The sequence below is a fragment of the Colletotrichum navitas genome (assembly GCF_030913465.1).
Source record: "Colletotrichum navitas strain CBS 125086 chromosome Unknown LY79scaffold_7, whole genome shotgun sequence".
Taxonomy (NCBI): domain Eukaryota; kingdom Fungi; phylum Ascomycota; class Sordariomycetes; order Glomerellales; family Glomerellaceae; genus Colletotrichum; species Colletotrichum navitas.
In genome coordinates this window covers 443,193-468,099 of record NW_026850553.1, presented here as the reverse complement: position 1 = coordinate 468,099, position 24,907 = coordinate 443,193, and the positions used below count along the sequence as shown (strand labels likewise).

At 57.5% G+C, this 24,907-nt stretch overlaps 8 protein-coding genes across 8 annotated transcripts; 3 read left to right on the top strand and 5 right to left on the bottom strand.

Annotated features, from left to right (window-relative positions):
* Nucleotides 1–77: 77 nt before the first annotated feature.
* Nucleotides 78–3,265, top strand: LY79DRAFT_666523 (uncharacterized protein; the record flags this gene model as incomplete). The annotated part of the gene is made up of 4 exons (XM_060563239.1): nucleotides 78–271; nucleotides 632–821; nucleotides 1,048–1,305; nucleotides 2,855–3,265. The coding sequence occupies 4 exons, from the start codon at nucleotides 78–80 to the stop codon at nucleotides 3,263–3,265; spliced, it is 1,053 nt and encodes a 350-aa protein (XP_060418472.1).
* A 643-nt stretch (nucleotides 3,266–3,908) lies between these two features.
* Nucleotides 3,909–5,009, bottom strand: LY79DRAFT_507255 (uncharacterized protein; the record flags this gene model as incomplete). Its single annotated transcript, XM_060553809.1, has 1 exon — nucleotides 3,909–5,009. The coding sequence occupies one exon, from the start codon at nucleotides 5,007–5,009 to the stop codon at nucleotides 3,909–3,911; it is 1,101 nt and encodes a 366-aa protein (XP_060418471.1).
* A 572-nt stretch (nucleotides 5,010–5,581) lies between these two features.
* Nucleotides 5,582–7,470, top strand: LY79DRAFT_507240 (uncharacterized protein; the record flags this gene model as incomplete). Its single annotated transcript, XM_060553807.1, has 4 exons — nucleotides 5,582–5,883; nucleotides 5,981–6,252; nucleotides 6,336–6,709; nucleotides 6,808–7,470. The coding sequence occupies 4 exons, from the start codon at nucleotides 5,582–5,584 to the stop codon at nucleotides 7,468–7,470; spliced, it is 1,611 nt and encodes a 536-aa protein (XP_060418470.1).
* A 490-nt stretch (nucleotides 7,471–7,960) lies between these two features.
* On the bottom strand, nucleotides 7,961–10,252 carry LY79DRAFT_507305 (major facilitator superfamily transporter; the record flags this gene model as incomplete). The annotated part of the gene is made up of 9 exons (XM_060553816.1): nucleotides 7,961–8,008; nucleotides 8,076–8,344; nucleotides 8,417–8,572; nucleotides 8,685–8,844; nucleotides 8,898–8,939; nucleotides 8,991–9,371; nucleotides 9,446–9,487; nucleotides 9,548–9,976; nucleotides 10,088–10,252. The coding sequence occupies 9 exons, from the start codon at nucleotides 10,250–10,252 to the stop codon at nucleotides 7,961–7,963; spliced, it is 1,692 nt and encodes a 563-aa protein (XP_060418469.1).
* A 479-nt stretch (nucleotides 10,253–10,731) lies between these two features.
* On the bottom strand, nucleotides 10,732–13,105 carry LY79DRAFT_540765 (cofactor FMO1 enzyme is FAD). Its single transcript, XM_060556895.1, has 4 exons — nucleotides 12,985–13,105; nucleotides 12,067–12,928; nucleotides 11,346–11,988; nucleotides 10,732–11,254 (listed from the first exon to the last, which is right to left on the bottom strand). The coding sequence occupies exons 1-4, from the start codon at nucleotides 13,037–13,039 to the stop codon at nucleotides 11,030–11,032; spliced, it is 1,785 nt and encodes a 594-aa protein (XP_060418468.1). The 5' UTR covers nucleotides 13,040–13,105; the 3' UTR covers nucleotides 10,732–11,029.
* Nucleotides 13,106–13,362: 257 nt separating this feature from the next.
* On the top strand, nucleotides 13,363–21,404 carry LY79DRAFT_353688 (uncharacterized protein). The gene is made up of 5 exons (XM_060552665.1): nucleotides 13,363–13,925; nucleotides 13,996–14,235; nucleotides 14,320–15,307; nucleotides 15,384–20,223; nucleotides 20,301–21,404. Exons 1-5 carry the CDS (start codon nucleotides 13,760–13,762, stop codon nucleotides 21,189–21,191), a joined length of 7,125 nt encoding a protein of 2,374 aa, XP_060418467.1. The 5' UTR covers nucleotides 13,363–13,759; the 3' UTR covers nucleotides 21,192–21,404.
* Nucleotides 21,405–21,479: 75 nt separating this feature from the next.
* LY79DRAFT_540755 (uncharacterized protein) lies at nucleotides 21,480–24,028 on the bottom strand. Its single transcript, XM_060556894.1, has 4 exons — nucleotides 23,737–24,028; nucleotides 23,621–23,662; nucleotides 22,407–23,547; nucleotides 21,480–22,343 (listed from the first exon to the last, which is right to left on the bottom strand). Exons 1-4 carry the CDS (start codon nucleotides 23,823–23,825, stop codon nucleotides 21,618–21,620), a joined length of 1,998 nt encoding a protein of 665 aa, XP_060418466.1. The 5' UTR covers nucleotides 23,826–24,028; the 3' UTR covers nucleotides 21,480–21,617.
* Nucleotides 24,029–24,363: 335 nt separating this feature from the next.
* Nucleotides 24,364–24,895, bottom strand: LY79DRAFT_540751 (uncharacterized protein). The gene has a single exon (XM_060556893.1). It carries the CDS (start codon nucleotides 24,851–24,853, stop codon nucleotides 24,521–24,523), a length of 333 nt encoding a protein of 110 aa, XP_060418465.1. The 5' UTR covers nucleotides 24,854–24,895; the 3' UTR covers nucleotides 24,364–24,520.
* Nucleotides 24,896–24,907: the final 12 nt, after the last annotated feature.

The following is a 24,907-nucleotide window of genomic DNA, read 5'->3' as shown; positions in this document are numbered from 1 at the left end:
TTCCATTTACCAGGTTGTCAAAGGAGCCGGATTTACTGCTCACCCGGACTGCTTCGGGAGACGAGACCCGCGGCATCATGAACAATACTGCTCAGCCATCCCTTACTCTGCTGGCCGCCGCGCCTGCTATGAACGAATTTGATTATGGAGCTCTCTTACTGGGTGACGAGCTGTTGTTCGGGGACGAGAACATCCACTCGAGCGAGACGCTTTCAGAATCGTCCCCGAACAGAGCGTCCAGGTCTGGGGCCGGGAACTCGGGCGGAGATGGGTCGATGCAGAGCTCTACTGCTCCGAGGCAGCGACTCGAGAGGAGGGGACACACAAAGAGCCGAAGGGGGTGTTTCAACTGCAAGAGAAGGTGAATCAAGGTAAGCTGTCGAGTTGATGAGACTTTGGCATGTGTTCCCTAACTCTGCTTGCAGTGCCAGGAGACACACCCGGCTTGCGGTCATTGCGCCAAATCGGGACTCAAATGCGAATACCCAAAGTCCCCGGCTATAGTGCATCAGGTATGTGACGACAGGTGAATCCCGTGCCGCCTCTCTGACTCGATTACGCCCAGCCGCACCATCAAGTTCCATTGTTCAGTCTGCAAGACATGAGGTTCTTCCAGCACTTCATGCTGCAGTGTTATCCACATCACCCATAGGGAACGAGAACATCTGGTCATCCGCGGCATCCTCATCATCGGCACGCAGATGTGGATCAAGGGCATCAAGCCCATCTTCGTGAACATCATGGGCGAGGATTCGAGCGCCGTGCTGGAGCCCAGAATGGCCGACCTGCCGCTGATTCAGAAGGAGCGGGCGGACGGCGCGGTCGAGGCGATTGGTGGGCTGAGAGGGCTTTGCCGGGACGTGGTGGAGATTGAGTACTTCGAACTCATCACGGCGATGGCGACGAAACTGCACACGTCGTCGTGGGAAGGCAAGTCGCTCCGCACCACGGGACGCGGCAATCTTGATGGATGCATGCCGAACGCGGAAATGCTGACAGGCGCTGCGTCACATAGCATACCGAACCTTGACAAAGCACTACGGCTAGTGGATCCAGCTCCCGCACGAGAAGTTCCAGCGCGTCATCGACACGGGGAACCAGACGATGGTCCTCCTGGCGAGCCACTGGATCGCGCTGAAGCAGATCATGGCCTTCATCACCAACGCCGAGCACGAGCGTCGCGAGAAGGCGCCGCCGCCAAAGGAGAGGAGCGCCACCGATCCGTCCGGCACCGTCCGCTGGCTGGGGCATCTCAACAAGCAGGTCGACCACGAGCACCTCGTATACAACCAGTGGCCGTTGTGGGTCGAGGCACGGCTGAAGCAAGATCTGGGGTTCTTCGGGAAGAGATGCTGAAAAGGGTTGCCAACCCGTGCGAGAGAAGAGCGGACGGATTTGAAGTCCTGAGATACAGTCATGTCCCATTCACTTACTTGTCCCTTGGTTTCCAGTCTGGGGCGCGTCTGGTTGAGCGGGTGTTTCGCAGCTGTCCGAGCCTGCCACAGTGCTCCGTCCCGTAGTCAGCCGATCAGTTCGAGAAGGATTTTATCAGTTTTCCAAGTCAAGGTACAAACACCGCTCCGCGCCGTATCTGAGAATCCTGGCACGACATGCCCAGCCCTACGCATCGTTGATCGATCGATCCGGTCCACGTGGTTCCACACCGTCGAGCAACCGACCATGCGTGTCATTTCCGACAGAAGCGAGACGCGATAAGCGTTCTTCATCCCATGGAGCGATCACTGGTCCAGAATATCGCTGATCCTCATCAGGCAGTGCGGGCGCTGTGATGTGACCCCACCTCGCTCTCTCTCTCTCTCTCTTCTCTCTCCCCGGAGCCCGGCCGCCGCGCCCCCCGTCATCAGCGCACCGCCCCCTCCCCGGAAGACGATGCATCTGATTGGCCAGAATTGTCAAAACGAGGAATACGGCGCGGGCGGTTGTGGGGCCGTCGGCCAATTGGGACGGACGGCTTCGGGACGGGGGTTGACCGGCCCGACCGTCCTCCCCCAACACAGAGTAGCGTTGTCTTGTCCGCGAACCCTCCATTTCCGTACCAAGCCACTGTCACACACACACACACACACACAAAAAAAAAGTAAGACATGCGAGCAATACGGTTGCGACGGGTAGGTTAGCGTGGGCGGAGTTATGTGGTCATTTTTGGGGGAGGGATAAGCTCAAAAAAACCATTGCTTGTGTTCCTGTCGGGAAAAGCCAAACTTCCTTTCTGCCTTGTGTCGAGCCCGTAAGACCCGAGCCAGCCACGGGTCTGATGTGAAGCGTGCTGCGCCTCTGAAGCTCACGGGATACTAGAATCTCGACTGAACGGGCTGCGTTTGAGAGGAGCGAAAGGGAACAGAGCAGTGGGTGGCGGGCGGCGGATGCGGCGAAGAGAGGCAGTAAGACGGATCGCATTCCTCGCACACGTAGATTTTGTGACCTTTTTTCTCCCTCTTCATATTGAGACCCTATAGCTCGGCTTTTGTTCCACGTTGAAGGCGGCACCTCTGAAAGCGAAGCATATAACAAGGCCACACATCGTCCCCTTCGACCCAGGTTGACCTACCACCGCACCACGAAACACACCAGAATTGCCTACTGCGAAAGCTACCCTTGGCGCCAGTCCTCTACGAAATTTACTGATTGATTGCTTGGAAGAACTTGGACGCCATCGAGACAAAGCCTCGATCAGCAACACCGACACATCAAGCAGCCGCTCCCTCCGAGTAACAGTCGGTTACCTGCACGGTTGGCCAGCAGCCCTGGCAACCAACCAACCCACCATGTCGGTCCTCGCAGACAAGTCCCACAACATCCATGGCGCCTCCGCCCTGCCCACGACGCCTCGCAGTCGCCCGTGTGCACGACGCTCTACCACTTCGGGCCGGGCAAGCCGCCCGTCCTCCGCCTGCCGCGGGCGCCCGTCTCCGCGCCGGGCGAGCCCGCGGACGGAGACCTGGACGTGTCGGTCGTGCCAAAGTCCCTCGTGTCGCGGACTCAGGTCCTCGAGACGCCGCGGGTCGCCCAGCTAGTGCGCGGGCCGGGGACGAGGACGGAAGGCACCGGGCGCAGCGCGGCGGGGAAAGGGGACAGGCTGGCGGCCGACCTGTCGAGGTGGACGGGCCCGAAGGGCGGTCGCGCGCGGGACGCGGTCGAGGCGCTCGTCGTCGCGAGCTGTGTGTGCATGCTGAAAAAGGAGGTGGACCGGCGGAGGATGCACCAGATGGTGATCATGGCCGGAGCCGCCTCGGGAGGTTCCTGAGACGGCTGGTGCCCCATAGAGGAGGTTGCTTCGGCTTTAGGGAGAGACGTTCGTCTTGTGGTGTATGATGAGAGACCGTCGTCCGCGGCGGAGGTGTTATAGCCGTCCTCAGTGCCAGCTCCAAGCACATACGGCCACACCCACTGGAAATCTCGGGATCCAGTCCGCTCTCTCATGGATAGATAAGCCAGTGAGGCCGTCGGCCTTACCTATAGGAGACTGTTTCTGCCGAGGAATCCTCATGGGAAACGGAATGGACTCGTAATTTATTTCAAGGTGCTATGGCGTCCGCTTGCCTGCTGGCCCCTTTACACAGATCTAGAGTCTCCTCGGGCACTCTCGTCGTCGTTACTGCGCTTCTTGTTTAAGCCACAATCCATCATATCGTCAAGCACTGCTAGTCCTTGTCCCTCAGCGCAAACTCTCGCCTCTTCGACTGGCGACTGTCTGACTCCGTCTCCCTTATAACACACCGCATCATACAGGTAGTGAGTGGTAACTACCTAACGTCATTGCAGAAGCAAAGGAGGCGTGGCAAGGGGCGCACGTTTGGATCTGAAGAGCAGCGTGGACGGCACTGTTACTCCCCTAACTCGCGACATCCAAAATACCCCTTCTCAGAACCATCTCCAACTTGAAAGAGCTATGGGAGCCTAGCCTCGCGTATCGCTAGTGCAAACGATCCAGCGGCCCCGGGACCTAGGAACACCGTAGCCGCGGTGAGGTAGATCAGCTCCTGAACCTCGGTCGGCGTGTTGGCCTTCCCCGGCTTCCCTCCGTCAGCCCCATCCCGACGTGACAGAAGCAAGTGCGCAAACACTATGCTCGTGAGGCTGACTACGATCCAGTCCCATTGCGAGAACAAGTGGAAATTCTCCAACAGCGCCGTATACTCGGCGGGCAGACCGTTCGTCTGCGACAGAGAGTGTACGGGGTCGGCGAAGCCGGTCTTGGGGATGAACAGTCTGGTCAGCGACGAATCCCCATCTCGAGAAAGCAGAGCGCCGGCCACAGTGTAGAAGTGGACGGCCGATGCGACGGTGCCGGCGAGTATGAGAGATGCGACGACCCATCTCTTCGACGACCGCGACGTGCCTCGGCTCGTCCGAGACAGAACCGACGACAGGCCGAGATGGAAGGCCGAGACGGCTGCCGGAGCCGCCTGGAAGAGGGCGATGCATCCGTGGTGCAGACCGGTTCCGCTGCGCCCCGTCCACGCCGGGGCGAAAACGAGCAGCGGCTGGAGGAGAATCGCCAGCGTCGTCGCGGGCAGTGCCGCAGCCTGGTGCCCCGGGATCGCGGCGTCGCGCAGACGGGCCTTGCTGCGGCAGACGAGGTACAGGTACAGCGGCAGGACGATGGCGGCGCCGTTGACGTTGCAGAGCACCATCGCCCAGGCCGGGTACTTCAGGAACCAGGAGCGGACGCCTCGGCGGCGGGACTCGACGAGGACCCAGAGGTTCGAGCACGCCACGGCGTAGTTTATGTCGAAGAAGAGCAGGCGCGGCCCGGACGTGAGGGAGTTCGTGAGGACGTCGTAGAACGCCGAGAGGAGGGTGAGCTGGGCGTCCACGGCGGCCAGGCCCGTGTACGACGAGCGCAGGGGGCGACCGTCCGGGAGCCGGAGAGTGCGGGTCGCCGTGTCCAGACGCGCGAACATGCCGTTGAAGAAGGCGTAACCCCAGAGGCCCCATACGCCGAGGGCGCTCAGGTACAAGAGCTGCGCTCTCGAAGTTGCGAACATGATGCAAGAGATGGCGTTGTGGGTTTGTTTCCTTGGCGTGTTTTGGTTACGTGCGGCCTGGCTGCGACTTGGGCGAAACGACTCTTTATTATCCCGTCGGGGCTCTCTCTGTGTAGACTTGATATCTGCTGTTCTTGTCCCGCCCGCCCGGCCGTCTGTCTCGCGGTAGGAATAGAAGCACTTTCTGCGATGGGCCGTTGCTGACTCAAGCCGTCCGGCCCGGTTGCGTCGGCCGAGCCGGTCGCCAAGGAACGGGGCCGAACGGCCGCTCCTCCTCGATTGGCTGTTTCTTGTCCCCACTCCTCCCCCCCACCCCCGAGATACGTCGTCACCTAAACGGTGCGCGGCGCCGGTGGACCCCGCTTCCGAAGGCCGAGTTCTCCGTTCTCCGTCTTCGGCCTTGCGACCCGCGAGTCCCGATGATGTTAAACATAGCAAACTCAACATTCAGCTCTGGTATATACTCCAGCCCGTTTCCTGATCCTGAGAGTGAGAAAGAACAAAACCGCCATCTCGACAATCTTTACTCGCCGCGGTCCGTCGTATAGGCCAGCAATAAGTCATCGATCAGTATGGAAGACGACAGCTCATCAGCCTTCAAAGTCATCATCGTGGGCGCTGGTGTCACGGGTCTGACACTGGCCCACTGTCTTGCCAAAGCGGGCATCGACTTTGTCCTGCTAGACAAGGGCGTTGTTGCCCCGGGCTTCGGAACCACCATCACGCTGCAGCCGCACGGGTGCCGGATCCTGCACCAGCTGGGCTGTCTGGATGCCGTGCTGGCCACGTGCGATGTCATGGGCGGTGCTCACTGCCGCGACCCGTCGGGGAAGAGCTTCGCCTCGAACGACTTTTTCGGAGTTGTAAGGAAGTTGTACGTAATCTGCCGAGTCTTTCCCCTCATCCCCCGAATGCTGGCGGAAGCCACTAGTGAAGAACACACACACACCCTCTAACTGCCATACACGTAGCGCCGGCTACGATACTAGGACGCTCGATCGGCAGCTGTTCCTACGCACTCTATACCAATGCCTGCCAGACCAGTCCAAGGTGTATGAGAAAGCACGCGTCGAGGAGATAGTCGAAGAGAACTCCAGGACTCGCGTCGTCCTGGCGGACGGGCGGGAGTTTATCGGTGATGTGGTGGTCGGTGCCGACGGCGTGCACTCCAAGGTTCGCGAGATCATGTGGGACAAGGCGAACGAGGCGAACCCGGGCATGATCACGGTCGAAGAGAAGCGAGGTAAGTGCTGCGCAAGAAACCGAGACGGGCGACCGATTACGTATGTAGCGTTTTTGGGCTGAGAAAAAGTTCCTTGGCGAAAGCCATGGTGACCCAGTACAACGCCATCGTCATGGCGTCCTCGCCGGTGCCCGGGCTCGGCTCCCACGATATGGAGGTGACCTCCAACGACAAGTTCTCCTTCCTGCTCCTCTGCCAGCCGAATTGGATCTCCATCATCGTGCACAACAAGCTTCCGGAGGACAAGCAGTGTACCTGGCCGACGCGCAGGCGGTATGACGAGCATGACATGGAGGCGCTCGTGAGCAAGATCTCCGAGTGTCCCGTCACGGAGACGGTCGTGTTCGGGGAGCTGTGGAAGAGGAGGCTGAAGGCGCAAATGATCTCGCTCGAGGAGGGCGTTTTGGATCACTGGTTCTTTGGGAGAATCATCTTGGCTGGGGACGCTGTTCACAAGGTACGGTGCCCCCTCCTTCTTTCGCCACATTGCCCTTTTGACCTCATCCTGAATTGAGAGTCGTCATGGTCGGGCACATCCACTCATATCGATGACAGGTCACCCCCAACTCGGCACTCGGCGGCAACACGGCAATGGAAGACGCCGTCACCCTCGCGAACACTCTCCACGCCCTCCTGGCCAGGCACGCGAACAAGAAGCCCAGCGACGTCGAGCTGCGCGACGCGGTGCGGGACAAGTACCAGGACCCCCGCGTCGACCGCGCGCGCGCCATAGTCAAGGTCGGCGGCGACCTGACGAGACAGCAGGCCTACGACGGGTGGAAGGCGTACCTCGTGCAGCGGTGGCTGACGCCCCTGGTGGGGCTGGACACGCTGGCGAAGAACATTGCCGGGCTGTGCGTCACGGCGCCGAAGCTCAGCTACGTCGACTTCGACGAGAGGCGAGGCGTCCTGGGCTGGCAGGACACGCTGGCCGCCGAGAAGGAGCGGGAGGCGCGGGAGAGGAGGGGGGGCGATGGCGGGAAGCGGAACGCGTACGCGCAAAGCGGCGGCGGCGGCGGCGGGTTCATGGCGTCGTGGGGCGATTGGAACGGAGGCTTCGAGGCCGTGTTCCCCAAGGTCCTCGGGGCCTTGACGGTCCTGTGGTCGGCGATTTGGCTGTTCCACCTTGTCTTCTCCAGGCAGCACATTTACGGGTTCGAGAGGGAGGCGTGGCAGTTGGCGGGAAGAGAGAATGAAACGTACCGGATGACAGAGTAGGACCATCGTTACGTGCGCTCCGAGAGAGTGGAAATGCAATTCTAGCATCGTCTTGGACTTTCCATCCGTCTAAATACGTCTCTGCGGGCGCATCATGTTAAACAGTTGAACTTGGACTCGAAGAGCTAATTGTATTGTTCTTCTTGGGGAGTGGATTTGGAAATCAATACGGCTGACTGGATTCGGTTTTATGATGGACTCTTTGGAATCCTTGTCTCTAGGGTTTGTACTACCGAAATCGATCGCGTAAAGAGTTCACTCGTATGGTTGGAATGCATTCATCACGCGGCACAGCAGTTCACATTCAGGTATCTGAAGATATGTAGCCCGTGGGACTGCCTCGTAAACAGCCATGATGTCCCCTCGATTCCTAATCCTTCGGTACAGAATTGTATTAGATGGCTCAGAGCCTGAAAACTAATGTCGGTAATTCATTTTCGCCCGGTGTATCTCGCTTCCTTCCAGAGATCTCGGTAATCCGCATCGTCTCTTACGCCGCTGCGACTGGCGCAATCTTGCCACCGCCCAACTTGGCTCTCTGCCATGTACATTAGGGTCACAATGCCATGGACGCGGAAAAAGAGGGTCAAGCGATGTTTGCTTACCAGGAGTGGCACAGAGCACACCACGCTCAGCGCGGCTGCCGCAAGGAAAAACGCCCAGATACTGGTCATGGCGCTCGCAATCTCGGGGATCACCAGGGCCTTCTCGGCGTCTGTCAACGCCTGGAATGCGCTGCTGCTGGTTCCTGCGATCAGGTTGCCGATCTCGCTGTGAGGGAAGGCCGGGAGGGCATCGCCGACCTTGTGGACGGCTATGTTGTGGAAGAGGCTTCCGCTGATGGCCAGGAAGAGAACCATGCCGAGGTCCTGGGCTGGGCGTGACGACTTGTGTCAACTCTCTCCGTATTACCAAGGGTTTTTTTTTCTTCCTTTTTTTAACTTACAGATGGTCATGGCGCCGACGGCATTTGCAATGTCGTGAACAGGGACTAGAGATTGCACGATGGCGAACCCGGCTACGATGTAACATCCGGTGCCGGCTCCTACGAGAATGTTGTAGCCGTAGATGTTGGCGTTGGGCGTAGTGTCATTTACGGTGTCTGTGGGAGGGTTGTTAGGGCCGACGTGTTCTTCGTGCTTCCGAGGGTCCCGAGGAGACTATGGTAGTAGAAGCATCGGATAGATGGGGAAAAAAACTAAAAAAAAACTTACACATGAGAGCAGTGCCAATGAGCGCAAGCGAACTGCCTCCGATGTACCACACGGGGATCATTCCGTATCGCGGCATCAAGAAGCCGTTGACCATGGAGGCGACGACCATGAACATGATCAGGGGAAGCAAACGGACCCCAGCGTCGAGCGCCCCGTCGCCCTAAGCGATATAAAAATCAGTCCCCGAAGAGCCAAGCAGCCTTGCAGACCTACCTTGATGAATTGAAAGTAGAGAGGAACGTAGTATGTCATGGCCTTGTAACGATCAGCTCCATGTCCGAAAGGGCGGGGAGAGGGATAGCCTACGAGGACGATTCCCGACGACAGGAATACCTGAAGCTGCATGTTGATCAGGATTGGCTGCTTGAAGAAGTGCAGGGGGTACAGGCGGTTCTCCTTGGAGACCAACGGATGCAGCTTGAGCAGGACGACGAAGGCGATCAAGAGGACGCCCGTGACTGTCCACAAGGCGATGACGGTGGCGGACCGGAAGGGGTATACGACTCCGCCAAATGTGAGAACAACGGTCAGGCAGGCTGATCCAGCGAGGAATATGACTGAGTTGACCCAGTCAATGAGGCGCAACTTCTCGGCCAGGGTCTTGGTGGGATGGGGGTCGACGCTTGGAAATAACAGGAAGTAGGCCGGGGCAAAGGCAGCGCCCACCGGGAGGTTGACGTAGAATCCCTGGCCGCCGATTAGCACTTATGACATGGCGGAAACTGAAAGGCAGAGAAGAAAGAAAAAGAAAAAAAAATTACCCATCTCCAGGTGGCACTGCTTGCGGCAAAGGCGCCGCCGATCTAAGGCACATAGAGTCAGTAGCTAATTAGGAGGGCAAAATCAGAGGTAGCGCTGCTTACCACAGGCCCGAGAACGCTACCGACTCCCCAGATAACGGTGCTTCCAGCAAGATAGGCAGGTTTCTCTTGGTCGTTCGACAAGACGGACACATAGGTCAGGGTGCCCGAGTACATGCCGGAGCCGCCGACACCGGCGATGACACGGCCAATAATAAGGGCCTCGATGTTGGGAGCAGCGCCACACAAGGCGCTGCCGACCTCGAACAGAAAGATGTTGAAGATGTAGACCCACTTGATGTTGAAGACGCCGTATACTTTGCCCCAAAGCAGGATGAACATGGTGCCGAGGGCGAAGCCGGTGCCGATCCACGACAGTAGCTCGAGACGGCCAAAGTCGTTGATGATGGCCGGCTGGATGTTGGCGACGATGGTGTTATCGAGCGAGAAGAGGAAGGTGGTGGATAGCATCGCGGAGTAGGCGACTGCCCACTGAAGGGGAGCAAACGGGTCATGTTAGCACAGGTAGATACCCAGGCCTAAGCACAACGAACGCTATGTCATGCCAGATCGAGGCCAGGGGGGGAGGGGGGCTTCGCTCACCTTCCAGCCATGAATGCTGCGAGGACTAGTCTTGTCAACCGAGGGAGGGTCGTAGCTGCTGCCGTTGCGCTCCCCGGGGGGACTCTGGGAGTCGGAACTCGCAGTGTCCGCATGCTTCTCGGGATGGGGCCCGTTCGGGCCCGGCGACATGTTTTCGAGGCTCATGTTCGGAAGAATCAGCAAGAGGTGTTGTGTACCTATGTCGGTGATGGGTTGTCGGCTGAGACGTGAGGAAGTATTTGGCAGAAGGAAGGTAGGTGCAGCATGTTGTGTGGTAAAAAAAAAAAAAAAAAAAAAAAAAAAGAAGAAGAAGAAGAAGGTGTGTTCAGACTATTGCAGCCCGGGAAGGTGAAGGAGACGGAGGGCGGACACGGGACGGAGACGGAGGTCGAGGGACCCACTCTGGAAAACAGTGGCGCACAGGCCACTTATGCCAAGGAACGGGGCTTCCGCGGCCGAGGGCAAGCTTTCATTCGTCTACAAAGATATCCACTTTTGACGCTAGTCCGCTCAGCACCGAGGAAGTCGTCCGATTGGTCACATGGAAGATGCTCACGGTACGTATCTGCAGTACGTACCTACAGCACCTGCCTGCATACCTACCTATCTACCTACCTACCTAGGCCGCTACCAAAGGTACCTACCTACCTACCTAATGACAGTGGATGATCTAGACAAAAGAATCCAGCTGTAAAACAGCTGATTCACACACGTATCAAAGTATGTTGTAATATCTTGTTGTTTAGAAGGTCTCCTGTACACATTGGGTTGGCAATATGTGGCAATCGTTGACAATGAATGCCAAAGAATGGTTCTTTTCAGTCATACAATAAAATAAAATAAACCATCTAGTGATTTTCTGCTACGGCATATTCCAATGTCAAGGCCGCTATTTTCATCTTGATGCCCTCGGCCTTGTCCCAAGCTTCAACCCAGCGATGCTCAGTTTGGCCCGACTGAATGCCCGTTTGCCCCCGTGGTGCCCTGACCTGATGCCTTGGCGTGACCATCCAGGGGCCGCGCTTCCAACTGATGACGTCGGATGCTACGATATTCATCAAGAATGGTACGGTAGTCGCTTGGCTTGTACCTGACAAACCACTCTTCAAAGACACTGCTCTTACGGAAGGGGTTGAGGCCCAGATCCTTCATGAGCGTGTCGATATACTGCTCCCGTCGCTGTTAGCGCGATACTATCTTGTTTACCGACAACGCCTCGTCGTTGTCCTTCTGCATGACCGTGAATGACGTTACCCACCGGAATGTAGTCGTATATGAAGTACGAGTGCTTCCTGCCCTGCTCGAGGTACCTCTTTCTGGTCCACGCGTTGAATGTCGCTGCTTCAAACTCCATCTCTTCTTTGCTTGGGAGGTCGCGCCATCCGAGCATCCACGAAACGCCCCAGAGGGCCTGAAGCTCCGCCGCGAGTGGCGTGAACGCCGAGTGGATGTGGCCGGGGAAGAGGATTGATCGGTCGCCTCGTGCCGCCAGCTCAGGAACGACAAGCCGCCGGAAGTGCCGATTGGGACCCTGCTCCGCTCTTGAGCTGGCATCAGCGTCACCGTACTGCTCGGGGGCAGTCCTGAGATACGGGAGGAGCTCATCGACCGTTCTGTTGGCCTTCTCGTCGAGCATCGTCCACCGGGAAAACTTCTTCGTGTCGTATTCCAGGCCGAGTTCCTCTCGGAGCTCAGGACCAAACGTACTATACCCCTTATCGAATCCGGTACAGTGGATCACAATGTCGGTCGCCACGGCGTACCCGTTCTTCAGGTTTACAACATCCTGGTGGGAGAGGCTCTCGATCTCGGTCGAATGGATCGTAACGTCCCCGCCGTGGAAAACCTTCCAAAAGTCAGGGGCAGTGGCGATGCCGATACCACCGCTTCCCCAGCATACTCTAGATGAGAGGGAAAAACCAAATCAGTCTGCGAGACCGCCGGCATCTGACACGAGAGAAAGCCATGTTGGTACTTACCCGTCGCTATAAGGTCTCGGACGCAGTTTCTCCGCATTCGGGGTTCTCCAGTACTCTGCGTGCGATACCGAGAGGTAGTTGGCCGTCCGCCAGTACAGATTTGTCACAATGCGCCCCACGGCGTTGCGTTGGAAAAAGTTGTAACAGAAACCAGATGTCGACATGATGCACGGGCTGAAGCTCGAGGCGAAGCGCGTCGAAATGTGGTCGGCAATGTTCCACAACCCCAAGAACGTCGGGGCATAGAGACTGAAGGGTCCGGACAGACCGTCCCGCATGACCCAGTCAACCTTCTTCCCCTCGCACAACAGATGGTAGACGGCGTCGTAGGACGACTTGGAGCGGCCGACGACAGTGGCGCTTCGCACATTGTTGGCTATGTAGTCTTGGTGCGTCCCGAGCTCCAGAGAGTGGATGACAGGCTTCTCAAAACCCCCCCTCGGCCACTTGGGAATGATGGGGCTAGAGTTGGCGCCTGTGGCGTAGATGAGCTTGTCGCATGACAAGGAGTTCCCTCCTTTGATGTCAAGTATCCATCCATCCGAGCCGGATTGCCCTCTCCTGACCTTTTCTACGCGTGTCTTGAGACGCAGGCGGGACACCAGGTCGTGGTCCTTGGCAAAGCTGTCGAGGTAGTTGTGGATTGTCTTTCCAGAAACAAACCCATCAGGCGATATGTCCTCTTTGGACATCGGATAAAAGGAATACTCGAACAGCGGGTGGCTGATCTGGGCAAAGAGACTGGGGTAGATGCGCTCCTTCGACCAGACACCACCGACTGTGCCGCTGTCATCCACGATCAGGAGATTGGTCTCGGGAGCCAACTCCAGATAAGTGCGAGCAGCCATCAGGCCGTACCAACCTGTGTATGCTGTTAGAAAGTGCACGGCAGGAATCATGACTTGCTTGTCTTTTTACCGGCACCGACAACGATGACATCAAAAGTCTCCAAGTCTTGATCTACTCTCGCCATGCTGAGGGATGCGACCGATTTGCGCCGAGGAAAACAAAATGTGACGAAGGAAAGGGATTTTGGTCTTCAGGGAAGCACAAGAAGAATCTACTGGGAAACGGTTGCTAGTTATCGCAAGATTCTCTAACACAGCCAGCCCCGACCAGCCGGTGCGCATCGGTACCCAAGTCCGGGTCCAACCCCAGCGCACAGTCGGCCCCGTCCCGACTTGGTCCGGCTTACTCCGGCTTACCCATCGGCCCCACTTTCCGAAGGGACGAATCGGCCGCTCCAAAGGCGCGGATTCTCCAACGGCAAAGATCCTCTAACGGTGCGGATTAGCGATCCGTTTCCGTGGGCTTCAGATCTCAAGAGCCACGCCCGTCAAGGATGCCGTCTGGGGTGCACCAGCAGCAGCGGCATGGAGATACCCCCAGGGAAGACACTGGGCAGAACATCGCTGCCGAGTCGGCGGTTCGGAGGCGCAACCTGCACCAATACCCGCCGCTGCGGAATCCCTAGGACGCTCCAGAGGCGCAGCACCACCGGCGCGACTTCGATATGGACGCAGTGCTACAGAATGAGGATAAGACCGGGTCGAACACAACCATGAACAATACATATAAACCCAGATGACTGCCTCTCGCTCATATTTGGACTGTACACCCAGACAAGTCAGGAATCTCAAGAAGCCATCTGTGCCCTATCTTACCATTTATTCACTACCTACCAGTAGTCACGATGCCTCACTTTCACGAGTCATCTTCGAGCTCCTCGGACGCTGGGCCCGAGTTTGACGCCCAGAGAGCTTATCAGCGTATCGTCAGTGATGAGGAGTACGCTGCTTCTGTGTCTTCTGAGATTCCCTTGAGTCAGCAACTGGAGCCTATCGCGGTCGTCGGGATGGGTAAGATCTGGCATCCCCCCCCCCCTCCCCCTCTCACCATGTCGGATTCTCGCTGACGTATTCGGTACAGGATGTCGTCTTCCTGGCGACGTTAGTTCCCCATCCGACTTTTGGAAGTTGATGATGGAGAAGAGGAGCGGCCAGACGCCCAAAGTCCCTTCATCCAGGTTCAATATTGACGCACATTTCCACTCAGACAATGACCGCCCGGGAAGCTTCAGTGTCCTCGGAGGCTACTTTCTCAACGAGACTCTTCAAGAGTTCGATCCGGCTTTCTTCGGCATCACCCCCGTCGAGGCCACATGGATGGGTGGGTCTTGAATGCCTCCGTGCTGGATGTTTATCTTGAAGCAGGCATTTTACTCACATCTTTTTGTCTTTTTTTTTACTCCAGATCCGCAACAACGAAAGCTTTTAGAGGTCGTATACGAAGCTTTCGAGTCAGCCGGTCTCACTTTGGACCAACTATCGGGCTCTGACACGGCTTGCTTCATGGCAACATTCACGGCGGATTTCCAGCAAATGTCGTTCAAAGAGCCCTCATTCCGCCACAGTCTCGCCGCCACTGGCGTTGACCCCGGCATTTTGAGCAACAGAGTCAGCCACGTCTTCAACCTCCGAGGTCCTAGCATCGTCGTCAACACTGCCTGTTCCTCGTCCGTCTACGCCCTCCATAACGCATGCAACGCCCTGCGAACCCACGAGTGTTCGGCAGCCGTGGTCGGTGGCAGCAACTTGATCCTGACTGTCGACCAGCACATGAACACTGCCAAGCTGGGCGTGCTTTCGCCGACGTCGACTTGCCATACGTTCAACAGCTATGCGAACGGGTACGGCCGTGCAGAAGGGGTTGGGGCCATTTACCTGAAGCGGTTGAGCGATGCAGTCAGAGACGGCGATCCCATCCGCGGTGTCATCAGGTCCAGCGCAACGAACAACAACGGAAAGGCACCAGCGGTGGGCATCACATACCCCGGGTTCGATGGGCAGAGGAACGTCATGAGGCATGCGTACCAGCGCGGGGGTTTGAATCCCATGCTCACGGGATACTTCGAGTGCCACGGGACGGGAACAGCCATTGGCGATCCGCTGGAAGTCCACGCCGTTTCTGACATTATGAATGCCACCCGGACCGAAGCAGATGGGCCCCTGCACATCGGTGCCGTCAAGACGAATATCGGACACAGCGAGGCGGCCAGCGGGTTGTCTGCCGTCATCAAGGCTATTCTGACAGTAGAACGGGGCATTATTCCCCCCACCCGAGGGGTCACTGATTTGAATCCAAAGATTGACTGGAAAGGTTGGCAGGTGCATGTGCCTACGGACCCGACACCGTTTCCAAAGCATCTGCCTGTCACGAGAGTCAGCGTCAACTCTTTTGGGTACGTACGGAGTCATTCCAGGCTCACGAGGCTGTGAGCTGGCCGAAAGTCCGTCCATTTACTAACTCGAGGTTAGATACGGCGGCACAAATGCGCACACCATCATCGAGAGCCCCAAGTCCCTGCTCGTCGCACCGCAGAACTACAAGTACTCGATGCCAGGGGCCACCACCAAGGGCAAATTGGCGCGCGGAGCAGTGAACCGCAACAGACCGTATCTGTTGGCGTTTTCTGCACACGAGATGGGGGCTTTGAAGAGAAACATTGCTGCCCACGGTAGTGTTGCTACGGATTACAGCCTGCTTGACCTGTCGTATACCCTCGCCAACCATCGCACTCGCTTCCAAAGCAAAGGCGTCGCGGTCACGACGCCAGCGACCCTGAAAGGGACTTTCACCAACAGCCTCGGCAACTTTCTTCTTTCCGATAAGAAAGAGACGGCTCGTACCCTTGGGTTTGTCTTCACAGGACAGGGCGCGCAGTGGGCGCGGATGAGTGCGCAGCTGATGACATACTACCCGACCTTTCTCTCGGCGATTCGGCGCATGGACATGGTGCTCGAGGATCTCGACGACGGCCCGTCCTGGACCCTGGAAGAGGTCCTCCTCGAGGACCCGGCCGTCTCCCGCGTCAGCCAGGCCGAATTTTCTCAGCCGTTATGCACCGCAATCCAAGTTGCGCTCGTCCAGCTCCTTCAACTCTGGGGAATCAAACCTTTAGTAACCCTCGGTCACTCGTCTGGCGAGATCGGCGCTGCATTTGCCGCTGGCTATTTGTCCGAGGCCGAGGCTATTCTAACGGCATACTACCGCGGGCAAGTTGTCAAAGAGATCGATTCAGCCGGCGCCATGATGGCTGTCGGTCTCGGCGCAGAGGCTGTGGCCCCTTATCTAGAAGCCTACTCGGCCAAGGTCGTCATCGCCTGTCACAACTCACCATCTGGTGTCACTTTGAGCGGCGATGCCGACGCCTTGAAGGAGATCGAAGGGGCCCTACAGGCCGAAGGTGTCTTTGCCCGCCTCGTCAAGACCAACGGCAAGGCATACCACTCACGTCACATGCTCCCAGCTGTGGAGAGATACGAAGCCCTTATCCGGAAAGCAAGCCAGAACAGTCTCGCAAAGGTTGTATCTGGGAAGGCCAAGATGGTGTCTTCAGTCACCAACTCTGTGTTGCCTGAGGATGCGGTGCTCGACGAGAAGTACTGGAGTGCCAATCTCGTCAGTCCGGTGCTTTTCAACCAAGCCGTGCAGACGGCCCTTACGGACAAGTGTCTGCCCAAGATCGACATCTTGATCGAGGTTGGACCTCACTCGGCTCTCTCGGGGCCGATCAGGCAAATCAAGGCCGAGCTCAAGGCCGAAAGTCTGCAATACTTGCCAAGTCTCGTCCGCGGTTCTCGATGCGCCGAGCAGATGCTCAAGCTGGCTGGCGAGTTGTTCTTGCGCAATTACCCCCTTGATCTCACGAGAGTCACGGCAATCGAGGAGCTGTACCCGTCCGGGAAGATCGTCCCGCGAAGAGGTGACCTCATTGTGGACTTGCCGCCGTATCAATGGGACAAGACCAAAAAGTTCTGGGCCGAGTCCCGCGAGAGCAAAGAGCATCGCTCCCCACGTTTCCCACGACACGACGTCTTGGGCCAGCTGACTGTCGGCGGCTCCTTGGCCGAGCCGACGTGGCGCAACGTCCTCCGTATCAGGGACCTCCCTTGGCTCCTGGATCACTCGCTAGGTGGAGAGGCGGTTTTCCCTGCGGCTGGATATCTCTCCATGGCCATGGAGGCCGTGACTCAGATCAATGAAGTGTCGGAAAGCCCAGCTGACATCGACTCCTACATCTTTAGAGACGTCTCCATTCAGCAAGCACTAGTTACCCCCGACGACGACAACGGCATTGAGGTCTTGTTGAATATGCGCCCGGCAAAGCTGGGCACTGACGAGGCCGGCAAGCAGTGGTGGGACTTCAACGTCTCATCCGTTTCGTCCGAAGGGCACCGCAAGAATCACATGGCAGGAAGAATCAGCATCAACGCGAACAAGCGCAGGCCCGTCGCCAAGCAGATACCCAATCTGCCGCAGCGTGCCTCCGGCAAGCTCTGGAATCAAGCGCTGAAGCGGGTCGGGTTCAACTACGGCCCGACCTTTCAAGACATGAATAACATCACCTTTGACGGGGTGACGTATTGCGCGCAAGCCGAGACCAAGGTCAAGACCGCCGTGATGAAGGACGAGTCCCGCCACGTCCTCCACCCAGCCATCTTGGACTCGTGCTTGCAGCTCATGATCGTCGCCATCTGGGCCGGACGCGCCGGCGCCATGAAGTTTGGAGCCGTGCCCGTCAGCGCCGAGGAAATCGTCATTTGGAAGCCCGCGACAGCCCAGCTGACTGGTGATGCCGGCGCCACCGCATTCTCCTGGATAGACCCACGCGGCCAGAGGCTGTTCAATGCCCACAACCAACTCGTCGCAGGCGACGGGCAGGTCTTGATGGAGATCAACAGCATGCGCTGCACTGCGTACGAAGCCGCGATCCCGCAGCGTCTGGAAGAGCCGATGTTGCCGAGGCCCTATTCCCAGATCATCTCCAAGCCGGATGTGGCGTGGATGCGTGGTGACCAGAAGCAGCTCGACGTCGTCGACTTCGTTGAGTCGGCCGAGTTCAAGACCCCCGGCCTTCGAGTTCTGATCACGGACGCGGCTGATGCCGGGTCTCTCATGGCCAGATTGCCTGAGCTGAATTTGACCGTTCTTACCAGCTCCAGCGAGCTCGAGACCGAATCCGAGTTGAGCAAGTTCAAGCATGTCTCCTTTGAGCCGCTTGACTGGACAGCCACCCCGGCGGCTCAGTCTTTCGAAAAGATGAAACACTCGTTTGACCTCGTCATTGCTCTCAACACGACCCCCCATGCACTGCGGCATATTCCCGAGCTCTTGGCCGGAGGAGGTCTGGCTATCTTGAGAGAAGACGAATCCCTCACTGATCAAAGTTTGAATGAAGCCGGGCTCTCCGGTCGCGATGCATCCCTGAAAGACGGTGCGTTTGTCACTTCGACTATCAAGCATGTCGACGGGTCTCCATCAACGCCAGTTCACCTGGTGTGCGGTTCAACTGCCTCAGAACACGTCGCCCGAATGCAGGCTCACCTCGAGGGCCTCGGCTTCAACGTCGAGTGTCTCAGGCTAGGGGAGCCATGCCCGCCCGGTGCCAACGTCATCATGTTGGCCGATCTTGAGCGTCCTCTCGTGGCAACCATGTCAGAGTCGGAGTTTATTCATTTGCAAAAGACTCTGATCGATGCCGCAAACATTCTGTGGGTGTCCTGCGGTGGCCTCTCGGTGGACAGCCTGAGCCCCGAGTCCGCAATGACACAGGGGCTCCTGCGTTCACTGCGATCTGAAAGAGCCTCCCTCAAGGCAACGCTCGTCGACTTCGCTCCCAGCGATCTTGACTCCGATGGCTTTATTTCCATAGTATCGTCTCTGTCCACCGCCCTATTCGGCAATGAGCGACAGCTCGACACCGAATACCTTGCGCGCGACGGCCAGCTACTCATCAGCCGCCTCGTCCCGTCGGATCGGGTTAACGAAACATACGGCAACGCCGGCGGGGAGACGCGGCCGCAGTCCTTTGATGCCGAGGCCAGACTTGTAGGCAAGATCGAGGCCGGTAGAGTGGTCTTCCAAACCGATGACTCGGATGTGGAGCACTTGGAGCCGGATGAGGTTGAGTTCCGTGCATTGGTGACGGGCCTGAACAGCGAGGACCAGGCCGTTATATCGGGCGCCTCCTTTGAGACCGACTTCAGCCACGAAGCTTCAGGCGTTGTCACCAGAGTCGGCGCCGCCGTCACGAAAGTCTCTCAGGGAGATTGCATTGTCGCCTTCAGCTCGGACGTGTTCTCCAACTACCAGCGCGTCCAAGAGTGCTTGGTGCAGAAACTCGACCGGACAGAGACCCCTTCCACTATGGCCAGCCTCCCTATGCATTACGGCGCTGCCCTCTACGGACTCCAGACCCTGGCAGGGCTTCAAGCCGAGGAGTCGGTTCTGATTCTTCCCGGAGCGGGGCTCATCGGGGCGGCTGTCATCCGGACCGCCCAGGCACTCGGCGGTATTCCGTACGTCGCTGTGCGTGACTCGGCCGAAGCGGAGGACGTGTCGACAACTTTTGCACTCCCGAAGGATCAGGTTATACTCGACCACATCCCCGCGGCGCTGCTTGGTCTAGATATCAACGTGGTGTTCTCAAGCGGCTCGGTCGACCCAGCCACAGCACGAGAGGCATGGAGGAACCTGCCGGCCTTCTCGCGGTTTGTTAGCTGCGGCGCCCCCGCCGGAACCACGTCCCTCGACCACGTCCCAGCGGCTCGCGGTGCGAGCTACCTGTCCTTCAACCCTGTGAGCCTCTTCAAGAAGCCCCACGTACTCGGCCAGCTGCTCGAGAGGACGGTTGCGCTCTTCCGTCAGGGCTCCATCCCTGCGCCGCCGCTGGCCATCCGCAACATCGCCGAACTCAACGAGTGTGCTGCCTCCTCCCCCGATTCCCTTTGCGGGCCGAAGACGGTCATCTCGCACGAGAAAGGCGACGGCACCGTGGATGTTGTCCGCGCCCGCCCGCACCTGCGTCTCGACCCGGGCGCCACGTACCTCCTCGTCGGATGTCTCGGTGGTCTTGGCCGAAGCCTCACATCGTGGATGATGAAGCGCGGGGCACGCGGCTTCGCGTTTCTGTCGAGGTCTGGAACGGACTCGAGGCAGGCCGCCATCTTGGTCAAGGACCTGGAGGCGCGAGGTGCGCATGTCCAGGTTTTCAGGGGAGATGCGGCCGTCAAGGAAGACGTGGAGAAAGCGGTCGGCTCGGTCCCGCTCGATCGGCCAATTCGCGGTGTCGTCAACGCCGCCATGGTCTTACGGGTAAGTCGGTTTCTGCCATCCTGTGCGACTAAAGACTTGGTTTTTTTCGAACCATGCTAACGTGGTATTTTTTGCAGGATGGCCTGTTCCAGAACATGCCCTATGATAGCTGGACGACGTCCATCCGGCCAAAAGTCCTCGGCAGCAAGAACCTACACGAAGCGACTGCTGACCTCCCCCTGGACTTCTTCCTCATGACGAGTTCGGTGTCCGGCGTCCTCGGGACGCCGGCCCAAGCCAACTACGCCGCAGCCAACTCTTACATGGACGCGCTGGCTCGTCTGCGCCGCTCCCAGGGCAAACCTGCGTGCGCCGTGATCCTTCCCATGGTCCTGGGAGTCGGCGTCGTGGCCCAGAACCTCGAGATAGAAGACTCTCTGAAGCGCATGGGCATGTACGGCATCGAGGAGGAGGCGCTTCTGGACTCGTTCGAGGTCGCCATCCTGGAGCAGCAGCAGCAGCAGTGTGGGGGAGAAGGCCAGAAGGCCGCCGGGCCCGACCACCTCGTCGTCGGCCTCGACCCCGCAGAGCTGTACAAGGCAAGCCGCGAGGCCGGGGGCGACGTGGAGGCCTTCTGGGCCGCGGACCCACGCTTTTCGGCGCTCGTGCACGCCATGCAGGTCTGCGGCGGCGGGAGCCAAGGAGGAGCCGACGAGGCGGGCTCGATCCTGACGCGGATCAAAGCCGCCGGGGAGGAGTCGGCAGCCAAAGCGGTCGGCCTCGTCCGCGACCACTTCGTGGCCAAGCTGGCCCGCATACTCTTGGTCGACGAGGCAGAGTTCGAGGAGGACAGCGGGCGGTCCATTGCGAGCTACGGAATCGACAGCATGATTGGCGCGGAGCTGCGCAACTGGATCTTCAAAGAGCTGGCGCTGGACATCGCCTTCCAGCAGCTCCTGAGCCCGTCGCTGACCATCACCAAGTTTGCTGAGCTGGTGTGCGTCACGCAGGGCATCGTTCAGGAGTAGGGAGTCGATAGATTATGGTTTCTTTGGTCGCAGCAGCAGCAGCAGCGGCAGTACGAGGACGGCTGATATTTCTTTCATTACTCTCTTCCGGACGCATCTCGTGACATTTTATTCCTTTTTCCACTAGCAATCTGGAAATTTATGCGGTGGAAACAGAGCCGAGAAGACCTCTGCATTCTGTCAACGGAGTTTCGTAGTCAGCGGTTGCGGCTTGAGTGCACAGTTTGGTTTAGATACTGTCTCTGTTCTTTGTTACTCTCACATAGGAATTTCCTAGCAACGCTATATTCACTCTATGAATGCCGAAAGGTATACCTCTCTCTCCTTGTCTTGATACTGCCACCTTGCCGATGGGAATTCCTTCGACGCAGGCGGCCGAAGCAAGCATTCCCATTCATCTGTTGAGCTTCACGCCGTATAGGCCTCCTACAGAGCCAGGGAGTTGAAACCGTTCTTTTCATCCCATTCCTGGAGCTTTGCCTCGACATGGGCCACACACTGATGCCAGTGCCCGCCCGACTCCTCAATGTGATCCAAGAAGGCGAGGAGTAACCTTGACGAAGCCACAACGCCGTTCAGCGCCTCGCGGTTCCCCCCTTGCACGAGTTCCCGGTACAGCGCCTTGAGGGCCATGGTAAGAGGCCACGCAATGAATACGGCCTGCAGCATGATGATGTTGTTGTGCGCCTTCCACGGCGACGGCAGGATGAGGCGCACCGCGCTCGATATCTGGAACGCCGCGGCCGTGGCGCGTCGTTGGCTCTCGGCGGTCATGAGCGGCGGCAGCCCCTGCTCTTCGCTCCGCGTGATGGCAGACTCGTGCGAAAAGATTTCCGTGGCGCGCAGGTTCAGATACATGCTGAAGGCCACCGGATCTCCGCGGATGGACGTGGCATTGAGGTGTCTCTTGAGGAGGCTGAACAGCTCGTCCGTGGTCTTGACCAAAGCGCAATACCCGTCCCAGAATCCGGTCGAGGCGCGCTCTTGTCCGTGATCGAAGCAGCGCAGAGCTAGCTCGACCATCAGGACGCAGCCCGCGTAAGACGAGATCTCGTGCCCGGACTCGTTGCGTATGTTTGATAAAAACGGCATTTCCCGCGGTACTAGATCGGACCTCAGCAGGCCCGGGGACGGCAGCTTGATTCGGAAGTTCTGGGGCATTTTGTCAGCTGACCTGCCTTCCAAGTGCGTGACGGACGGAAGGATCGAACGCACCTTGACGTCGCCGAGCTGGCACTGCCAGCCTGTCCGTGTTTTGACGTAACTCTGCAATATATATAGCCCCCAAAATGTGCGCCGTCGCTCTTCCAAAAGAACGGGATCGTCCGTAGGCGGCAAGCACAAGCGAGAGCCGCTTTGCCTCCCATCGTCTTGGGTTCCGTCGCCCTCGTCCCTCCGGTCCATCTGAGGCAGCTCCAAAAGCGTGCAAAGCATGGCGGCTCGTCCCAGCGTCAGCCAGCTCCTTTCCAACTTTCGGTCCATGGCCTCGAAACGGCCGATGAACAGCAAGGCCTGTAGGAAGTTGAGGTCGTTCAGGATGCCGTCTCGTTCGCATTTCTCAGCGTAGTTACGTGCCAGGCTGTAGCATGTAGACTGTTTGCTGGGGTCCTTTGAAGAATGAGCGCAGCCGGTCAGGGCCACGGCGTAAACCAGAGCGGACACTGCAGGGCTGCCGCCGCCGCCTGCGGACTCTGCCAAGAACCGATCTCTATTAAGGAAGGGGAAAGAGGAGTAGATGGACTCGAAATAGTGGTTGTGCAGCGCACTCAGCTCTGCGGGGGATATGTCTTCTTCTAGGTCGCTGTGAGACAATGACTGGGGTGAAAGGCAGGGGAGGAGGAGGTTGTCCAGAGGTTCGAGTGCCGAAAGCGGTTGAATTGTCCAATCGAAGGCCATATCAGAGCCTGTGCCGTCGTTGACCGAAGTAAAGAGATCGATATCGAGTACGGATGAACCGTTACTGGCGATATCAACGACCGCACTCGTCCTCCTGGACTTGCCCAAGTCCATTTGGTCGTTAGTAGCCGGGTGTCCCGACGCCGACAGCAATGAAGGATGCAGAACTGTCGTCGATGGCAGCTGATATTGCGAGCTTCGTCGCGACATGGAGCTCGAGCTTGTACCCGACGTGACGGGGTCCGGCATCGCTGACCAACGCGGCGGAACGGTCGGCTCCATGGTGTCGGATCGTGACTGCGGGCGCCCTGATGGAGTCGGTCTCGACGAACAGGTATTGAGGGCGAGTTGGGCCTCGGTCTTGGCCAGCCGCTCCTGGAGCTGCTGCAGCTGCTCATCGCGTGTGCGACGTTGATGGGCCGGATTGTAGGCACACGGTTGATTGAGGCGGTCGCACCGTCTTCACGACGGATGAGCAGCAGAGTCAGCGCCGCGTTCTCGTGATGGACGTGTCAATATATGTATGCACAAACCTGCATTTTGGCAGCGCTCTGTCGCATCGCACTTTGCGCTCTCTGGATGTTGTGTCGGGTGGTTAGCCCATGGCCATGTATGTCCATGCTCGTGTAGAATATGGCGAACGGCTTGCCTGCAAATTTCACAAGCATGAGGTGCCGTGAACGGTGTCCCTCTAGGAGATGATGGCGACGGTCTCATGGTGCTCGGAAAGCTTGACATCTGTGAGCGACCTACCACGGTCGGATAGTCAACGTGAGCTTTCCGTCATCGACTTTGGATCCGGGTTCTCGTCATTTTACATGAGATGACGGATGTTTGACTTGTCCCGCTCTGGCGATGGTAGAACAAGCATCGGGCAACCGGGGGTCAGGACCGGGGGTGCCTAGTTCGTAGGGGGGTATTCCAGCTTCAAGGTGGGGGGGTGTCCAGCCAGTGGGGCAGAAGTTCGGGGAGGGGGGGTAATGGGCTTATGCATGCCTTATACAATTCATAAATCTACAGAGTACAGTGTTACAATAGATAGTATAGAGAGTAATACCCCCTTGCCAACTAATCCCCCGCTTAGGAATAAGTCATGCGGTGAGTCATGTAAACAGCATAAGCGACTTATATCCCTAGCATATACAGTGTATGTCACAGGACAAGTGCGGTACATTGTAGATAGACAAGAGGGACGATGGGTGACCCCGGAGACACGTGAATAGACACGTGTCCCAGGGGTATATATCCCATCGTCCAATGCCTCCCACTAGGGGAGTCAACCTCAATACACTATCTACACATACACCTAGCTTTTGTCCTGTGTCAATCGTTCAGCTCCTTGTTTATTGCTTGCCTTATTTTACTGCTCTACTGTTACACTTTACCTTTGCACTGCGTCGCTTCACGTCACTATCGCAGCCTAGCTCCTCCTGTTAGATCCGCAACGGCTGGCAGGAAGGCTGTGTCAGTGTATATGCAAAGAAACGACTCATATCCCTAGCATGTATAGTGTATATGCAAAGTATATACACTGCATATAGAAAAAGTATATACACTGCATATAGAAAAAGTATATACACTGCATATAGAAAAAGTATATACACTGCATATAAAAGTCTAATCAAAAAGAAGCGGTCAAAAAGACGGTAAGATAAAACTCTAAAAGGGTTATTAATTAGGAAAGTAAAGAGAGGGCGTAAAAAATAGTAGCAAAAAATATATATAGAGCCTCTACTTAGCATATACTCAACTAGAGCTAACAACATCCTAAGTCTATATATACTCTACGTTAGGAACTTAAGAGACAATAAATAATGTAC